Source organism: Bemisia tabaci, chromosome 3 (assembly GCF_918797505.1).
Source record: "Bemisia tabaci chromosome 3, PGI_BMITA_v3".
Classification (NCBI taxonomy): Eukaryota; Metazoa; Arthropoda; class Insecta; order Hemiptera; family Aleyrodidae; genus Bemisia; species Bemisia tabaci.
This window is the reverse complement of record NC_092795.1, coordinates 49,091,073-49,099,772: the sequence shown is the minus strand read 5'-3', so window position 1 is coordinate 49,099,772 and position 8,700 is coordinate 49,091,073. Positions and strand designations below refer to the sequence as shown.

General features: G+C 35.8%; 1 protein-coding gene across 1 annotated transcript in view; it reads left to right on the top strand.

Annotated features, from left to right (window-relative positions):
• Polr3C (RNA polymerase III subunit C) overlaps positions 1–8,700 on the top strand; it is a 316,833-nt gene that overhangs the window by 307,352 nt on the left and 781 nt on the right. Inside the window, exons 2-10 of the mRNA XM_019041681.2 lie at positions 7–239; positions 853–977; positions 2,220–2,344; positions 3,264–3,528; positions 4,443–4,654; positions 5,028–5,178; positions 5,961–6,159; positions 6,801–6,971; positions 8,124–8,326. Of these exons, the coding sequence (XP_018897226.2) occupies positions 99–239; positions 853–977; positions 2,220–2,344; positions 3,264–3,528; positions 4,443–4,654; positions 5,028–5,178; positions 5,961–6,159; positions 6,801–6,971; positions 8,124–8,282 (1,548 nt within the window). The 5' untranslated portion in view covers positions 7–98 and the 3' untranslated portion in view covers positions 8,283–8,326. The remainder of the gene's footprint in view (positions 1–6; positions 240–852; positions 978–2,219; positions 2,345–3,263; positions 3,529–4,442; positions 4,655–5,027; positions 5,179–5,960; positions 6,160–6,800; positions 6,972–8,123; positions 8,327–8,700) is intronic.

The window sequence follows — 8,700 nt, the reverse complement described above, 5'->3', positions numbered from 1 at the left end:
ATCAAAGCGTGCAAGCAATTTTAAATCCTGCCAGTTTACTATCTGAAGATATCTAAATGTTATAATGCTGTGAGTTTAGTCTAATTCTCATCGTTCAAATGACGGAACTCAGAAATTTGTGTGTTAAAATTTTGAAGGAGTTCTTTGGCGATGTACCCAGTCAGATTGGTTCTGAATTATCATGGGGACCGAAGACGCTTCCTCTTATCAAGTCTGCTCTAAAACTACCGCTTGCAAAAGTAAGTCTATTGCACCTCTTAAAAATACAGCGGAAACGGCGTATACTTTTCATAATTATTCCTAGTTAATGCGCATCAATATCTATTTTGGGGGATATACTTAAGAGTCTGCATTCCCAAGCGTGCAGATATATCTGTACCATACGGAGCTTCTTTAAAGTCCTAATAGCGTATGGATTATAAGCATATGGGACTAGGCTGTCCTTATCTTGAGAAGTCCGCACGCGTCATGTTACAGAGCGATGGAACAGCATGGGCTTACATGAGCCTAGCTGGAGAGCGTACAGACTTCATGCACGTCATACCTGGGAACACTGACAGAGTGCTAACTCTCACATGCAGTTGTCTTTTAGTTGTCCTGTTGCAATTTACTACGTAAACTGCTATGGTCTTATTTGTAAATCGTCTACCAGGAAATTAATGTGTTTTCAAATTATGAAAGCACTCAAGTACATCAGGCATTATGTTTGTCAATCCAGTCTGATTTATTCAACTCATTCCATTATTTTTAAACAGTATGAAGGAACTGTGAAATGTGAATCTAGTCTATTCAATAAGTGGTCACTATTTTTACTAGTTAGTTGGAATAATTTATGTGTTTTTATATCATCAGGTCAAAGAAGGACTGGTTGTCTTAATTAGCAATGGAGTCGCTAAATTTGAAGCCATCAAAGAAGGTCTAGCCGTTCAGTACATCTTGCTGCCAGAAAGAGTCTTAACACTTTCTCGAATCCCTCGGTAAGAAATTTTGATTCTTATTCTCTTTCCTCATTTACTTAATCGCAGGAAATCATTCCAATTTTTATAATGAAGTTTTACCGAAACTATCAACATGCCAGTTTTAATGAGCCAGCTTTAGTAAATCATTATTTTGCCTACCGCATCATTGAATGCTTCTCATCTCCCCTGTTTCAGTGGGTACGTAAATGAACATTTCACATTTTTGCGGGGAAATTGTCGCACGAACTAGTTTGAAAATTTCAGAGTCTTCTTTAGTAAAGGGAAAGAAAACTCACTGGAAATTTTTGGAAAATTCATGTGATAGTTCTCCGTAAAACAAATAAAATACAAGCAAGAAATACTGAAACAGCATTATTGAGGTATGTTTCTTCTTGAAAGAGACCTTCTTGATTAAAGCCATTGGTTGTGCCTGTTAGCAAGTGAAAATCCTTACAGTCAAGATGCCCCTTCCCTTTCTTTGTGAATCATCTGGTGACAAAGAATTTTGCCAAAAAAAGGTATTCTGTCTTAGCATTGTGCCGCAAAAGTTGACGGGTGAGGGGTGTACTTGGTGTTGCACTTCAAGTATTGATTGAGAGTTGAATTGCAAATACATGATCTCATTGACAACCTGGGCTCGCTAAAGCAAATCATCCCTCAGATAGAGAATAGAAAGCAAGGAAGTTTTCATGAAATTCAGTTCACTAGTTTTTCAAAGAAAAAATGAAGTAAAACAGGATGTCTGCAACTTCACAAAGGGAGATACGTCGTTTGGCCATTGACATTAACCACTGATCAACAATACGCACTGACTGAATATAAACTGAAAGGATAAATATCTTTACACCCAACAATTTTTTTTTTTTTTACAAAGTTCATAATGATCTTCAATAAACGTTGTTATTGGAACCTGTTTCCATATAAAGTGTTTTAAAAAAACAATAATTATTTAAAAATGTAGATGATCAAAATATTGGGCATTCCTGTATCGTTAGCTAAATAGCAAGTAAGATCATGCCCCAATAATGAACTAATGGGAAAAACGACAAAGTTGTTAATCACGCTTATTCACTAAAGTAATAGATTAATTTTACGTATGGAAAATTTACATTTTACTCATAGAAATGAAGGATCTGTGGAAGCTCAAGACTGGAAACTTTCATCTCCTAATTTTGAGAGATTAGTACTGTTTTATTTACTCGCATGTCAACACCTGCTACCTGTATGTCAAGAATTAACACGTTTCTGTCATTTTTTCAGATATTTAGCTACTATAGAAAACAAGTTAGGATATGAAAGCAAGTTATTAATCGAAGAAGTTGTTAAACATGGAACTATATCTATTTCTCAAATGATTATCAAGGTAGCCGCTCGCTGCCAAGCTGGTAAGTCATTAGTTATTTTGAGTAGTTTTCTCTTTGTTCTTTAACTTCTTAATTAATTTTGACAATTGCAAAAGCATTCCTGTCGCAAGAACATCCTCTGTGAACTCTACCCATAGAGTACAAAAGAGTCCCAATGTTCTGGAGTGCGGAAGAAGTCACTTTTTGAGGCTGTTTTGTCCAGTTCACCTGAGACAAGTGTGCGGCGACTGGCGATGCTGTATGCGTGGGGACTCAGCTCCGGTCTTTGCTCAGAAAATTCAGGCATAAAATGTATTTCATCAAAACCAAGAATGTTGTACATTTTTAATTTTTTATGACTTCGGTGAACACAATTTGCCAAAATTTGCAGAAATAATGATTGATTAAAATGAATAAATCCCGAAAACCGCTCGCAGTCTGCGATTCTCCCATAAACAACCGTGTTAAAAAGTGCCAAATGGTGATTCCTACTTTGCTGCGAACAAGGGGCTTGGAATGGCCAATTCATGGCTTGACTTCATCGGCGCTCCAGTACATTGCAACTCTATTGCACTCTATGACTCTAACTTACTGCACTCTCTATCAATTTGCATGCATTTTCTGCATGGAATTTTTGCAATTACCCACACTATCACTTTTTTTTGCCATAACCATCAAATTAGAGATGTTGATTTGAGATTTTTGTAGCACCAATCCAGTTCTTGTATAAAAATAGGAACCTATTTTTGTACAAGAACTGGATTCCTGGAACTCAAAACCTTCTCATTGCACACCTTGCAAAACAATGCGGACATGGGAACAACATTTGGTAGAAGTTGCACTTCACGTTTTTTTTTTTTTGATAATTGGGCTGGATAATGCAATATCCAGACAATCGAATTTCCCTTGTATCCCTGTCTTCGTCAATTGACTATTGATCCTCCATTTTATTTTGTTTCAGAAAATCCCGAGGAAGAAGTGAAAGTTTCAAAACTGTATGATGATGCAGTCAAATTAGTTTTCAAAGAGTATCTAATACGGATGCCTGCTGTGGAAGATTGCTCTGGCAATGTTCCTATTTTTGCAAATACGGAAGAAAACTTTAAATTACCAGAATTGAATGCAAAAAATATCCGAGCTGTAGTCAAAGGAGAGTCCTCTGCAAAACTACCCGATCATAATGTTGTTTGGAGGTTGAACCATCGGAGGTTTGACCAAGATCTTAGGTAACAATTGGTCCAAGCTTAACAAAAACTCACCGAGTTGCATCGAGTTTGAACCAAAAAAAGTTTGAAGCTTTATTTTTCCCCAAAACTTAGTGTTAAGGACAAAGGCAATTTGCATGCTCAAATTATTTTTTCTTGTCCTTGAATTTATGATCAGTTAAACTTAAAACTACTCCTAACACACTTTATTGCGAAAAGCAACTTGGTGCGTCTCTGGTAAACTCGACTCAATTCTAATATTGGCTTTTGATAAAATGTCAATGATGAACCTCAATAAAGAGCACTTCTGAAACCCTGATTGGAAAAGAAATAGAATGATGGTTTTCGATGCAAATGTTACAGCGAGGAGTCTTGGTAGCAGAATCAAATCAACACACTTGCCTTAGGAAGAGGGTAATATGTACCAGTATTACCAAAGTCATATCACTAGACAATATTGTCGCAACATTCTTTCAATATTCTGATGTATTGTAGGAATATTGTGATGAGCTGTGAGTGTTATTGCTAGAAATTTTCAGGGAGCAAATATTTGCTTTGATATGAAAGAAGTGGCAAATCAAAAATTCGAAACGCATCTCCTTTAATCGGCTCCTGAGGATAAAAGACAGTCAAGATAGCTCCAAAGGTTTCAATTCAAGGATAAAATGTCACTCAAAAACGGTGAAACTTCAAAAAGGTGTACATGTTTCTGCTCTAGCAATGAGAGGTTTTTCTCACACGTACTGATACCACCTTTAATCAGAAACCATTTTATAGCATGAGCAGGCAACAACTTGTTACTCTGCTTTTTAGGCAAGCGTCATATTCTGGTCCATTCAATTCACCATTTTCTTGTTTTGACATGATACTTAGCCTTTAAATCTTCATGGCCGTTCCTTTCATTGAACTGGAGCTTTTTTTTTTTCTTGTTTCAGGGATGAAGTTATGATTTCTGCAATAACCAAGCGCTTTGATGCATACGCTGGCAAATTGATGGAAATTTTGCTGAAACTAATGTACGAGCGAACAAGCCCATGGCAGTCTGTCTCAAATCCAATCCCAATAACTCTAATCAAGGACACTTTAGTCAAAGCAAGAGTGAAAAATTATCTCTATGCAAATATTCAGCAATACTTAAAAGTCATGGGTAAGCAAAGCACTTGCAACTCTCAGGATGGAATCAGGATGGGTGTTGTATCTATAAATTAGCAATTGCTAGCAGCTTTAAAGCTGACCTCTTCCAGTAACTTTCTCCTAAAATATGCATTAAAACCACAAAAGTTTATATTGGCCAACAATAAGAAAAGTAGAAAGAATACATTTTAGACATTGTAACATGGGCTTTTTACAAATTGAGTGTCAACATAATCCGTAATATTTGTGAGCTCTTTTTTTTCTTTTTTTTTGAGAGCTGCTGTTGATTGTGAAGCAAAATTCACAAATTAGTACAGCAGCTAAGGAATTTTCTTTCAATAGCCTTATGTATCTATTTCATTATAATGTTTTCTTTTCCATTACAGAGAATGATTCTAGTCGTTTTTTGTCTACCTCCATTGAAGGCCCAAACAATATAACAGTTAATGTCAAACACGCAGTAGAAAGCATAACTCACACCCTCTTAGATCACATTGTAGCACATCGTTTTGGAGATAAACCTCGAAGGATTTTTAGGTAAACCTTTTAGTTTGTAGCTTGTTTTAAGAATACATTCATTCCTTTGATAAACTACATTTCTGCTAAAGTCAAAAGGTATCTTGGTTTTATGAATATAATTTTGTTCCATTAAATAACTGAAGGACTAAACCTTATTCCCAAGTAGCATTTCTCAAAGGAAGAATCGCTATTTATAGCCATTTTATTGGCGATAAAACCACCAGGATCATCAACATCTGAGCAATTATCCTCGATCTTATTGCAATAAAATTGCGCTTTTATCGTAATATTTTCGAAATAAAAATCGCAATAAATGGCGATTTAATCTCAATTTTAGCGGCAAAAATTGATCACGATTTTATCGAACCAAAAATTGCGATTTGTAGCACTTTAATCGCCATATATTGCGATTTTGAATCCGATAATATCTCAGTATATTGCCTCCGATATAATCGCGATGACCAACCGATAAAATCGCTATTTATCGCGATCTCTGCTACTTCGGTTAAGGTACCCACAGCACTTAAAGTGCCAAATGCGTACCATCAAGGTAGTGCTGTGCAAGTTGATTGTTGAGTCAGTGAATCATAGCGGACAATTAATGTTATGATACTTGCAACGCTGACCTCCGCACTTTAAGTGACAGGTCTGCTTAATTTCCTTTGAACATTTGTAAACGCTGACTTTAGCAGCTCCTCTCGTGCTTATTGCGCATCCTCAATGCTGCACCATTGCTTTGTGTGAAGCTCAACAACTGAAGCAATATTTGTCTCTTTTTTAATACCTGATCTTTTCCACAGAATAATTCGCAGCAAGAAGTATTGTGAACAAGAACAGATCCAAAAAATAGCCATGGTTCCTGACAAAGAAGCAAAAAAGTATACGTACAAACTCCTTGAAGAAAATTTTATTCAATTGACTCAGTTAAGTAGGCCAGCAGCAACCTCTGGCCCTGGAATAAACAAAGTCTTCTACTTGTTCCATGTCAATCTTGATGCGGTGAGTAACAATTTTTTTAAATTTTTACCTATGACATGGAAGTAAGAAAAAATTGCCTTTTAAATAGAACAGAAAGTGGAAAACTAGATAGTATGTAAGTGACAGTTAGTATTTCAGTGGGAAAGAATTGCAGACAGTGCAAATGTAGATGAAAGTTTAGCTGACCAAGTATGATGTATTTCAGACGATTGCCTCCTACTGCTGCAAATGGGGGTTGTGGCTCGTGTGTAGGCAATGGGCCCCTGTCTTAACATTGCTGTGAGCTCTACCAGCATCAAAATCAGATCTTCTGATCTAATATTTAGTAAAGATGATTCAGTTGGTTCAGAAGACTCTAGAACTTCACTGTCTACAGCCGAATACTATGGAATTGCCCTAACCCTGCAATAGTCTGGGTAAGCTGTGTGAAAAAGTATGTCTCTAAAAGTATGCAAGATTTTTTTGCATAAAATTTAATTTTTACGCCCACATTTCCTTTCTTTAGTCTTTATTAAGGTTACATTACAATTTAGAGTCTATTTAGTCTTTTATAATAATTACATACTTGTATCTCTTTTCTATCGCTTTAATGAAGGCTCATGAATCATTTGGATGTGTACGTTCAACTCTTAATTTAATTTTATATTTTATTTCTGTACCAGGTTGTTCAAATGGTTATTCACCAGTGCTATCAAGCTTTAGGTAATGCAATGTCAAGGAGAGACCATGAAAGATCTGAAAACGCAAGACTGATTGAAAAGAAAAACCGCATCGATAGTTTTGCAAAATCTCTCAAAGAACAAGGACAAAGTGAAAATGAAATCAAAGAAATGGTATGTGTCAGTTTAGTACCAATGAAGTTATCTAAGGTTTTAAAGGGAGTAGATTTTCCACCAGCAGATTAGTGTCTTTGTGGACTTTAAATAGACCCAAATGTGTTACCCTTCAAAGCTATCTGAGAACTTCTTTGATGATAAATTATTATAATAAATAAGTCCTGGAAAAGCTGTGAATAGTGGATCCTACAAAATGCCAATATCAGCCCTGACCTGAATAATAAGATTATCGATGCCCATCAGACTTTTTCATTTGTGCAAATCAGAAATTAAACAGCTGTTTTGGTTTGTTGTCGCCATATCATTCTATGTTCCGTTTCTGAATACTTTTTACTAAACTTGGTACAATTTGAAAAGGTCCTTGTATGGAAACCAAGGGATTCAGTGTCCTTTAAATTTTGTTTATACTGAGCTCGATGAGCTTTTATAATAATCAAACGTCTTATGTGCCAATATTGAGGAAAAGTTAATTTCCCAGCCCTTTGAATTGTGTTTTCTATTGGAGACGTCAAACTGTCGCTATGTGTGCGTAGATGTTACGCTGCACTGTGCGCCATTATTATTTGGAGGAATTTGGTGATTTTTGTCAGTCATATCTTTTTACAGCAAGGTAACAAAATCTCCCCTCAATCAATAATCAGGTGTTCACACCTCTACTAATTTAATTAGTCTCTGTTAGATCGGCGTAATATAATACTCATGAGCCCTACTGTTCTCCGTGATTAACATAAGCCAGGGCTCATGATTTTTTGGACTCACACCCGTCTAACAGAAACCGATTAAATTATCTTGGGTTTAAAGGCTGAAAATTCACTTTTCAGCCCCTTTTTCCTTAAATTTGACAAATAGAAAGTTTAATTCTTAAAGCTTATCATGCCCAGGAGGTTGAGAAGAACATTGTATTGAACATCAACAAAATTTAGCCAGTGCTGAATCCTTCGGTATTCTGAGCAAGATCCTTTATTAGCAAACCTTATAAAAAAGCATAAATCTTGGTTTTAAATTTATAATAATTTTTAGTTTGAGAACTCGCTCTGAATTCTGTCCTATTTTTGTCCATTACAAAATGGCTGGAATCTTAAGTGTACGATTAAAGTTCGAAAAAAAAAATTCTCAAACTTTTCTTTAACCAATTTTTCTAATTTTCAGCTGGAAGACTTGATGACACCACCAGAGAAAACTTTACTAGAAAATGTCAACTCGGTATTTGAAAAACTGTCGCTGGCAGAGGAACAACTAGATGATACATTGTTTATCCTTCAACTTTTTCAACACTTTCAAAGAGATGCTATAAAAAATGAGAGCTAGCAAAAGCTGCTCGCTATCTTCTTGTTGTGACAGAACTCCTGCTGGTATGTTATTAATGTATTTTTCGGACATTTTAAGCCTTGCTCTATTTTAGATGGTACTTGGTCTTTCAGAATAAAACTTAAAACAAAAACAGCAAAGAAATCATTAAATCATCTGCTGGAGAAGCAAACAAGCTTTGTGCCTTCCTCTTTGCTGGTTGTCCAAGTAATTTTCCTAAGGGTTGACCAAGGGTTTCAAAACTTAACACTTGACCGAAAAAATCAATCAGCAAACATTTTTAAGCTCAGCGCACATGGACCAAAAAAAATTGGCTCGTATAGACCTTTCAGTAATAAATTTTATATGCTAATTATGATCCCTCAAAAAATGTGCAGCATATTGTGTCTCTTAAGCCTAGCAAGCCTAACAATTTCTT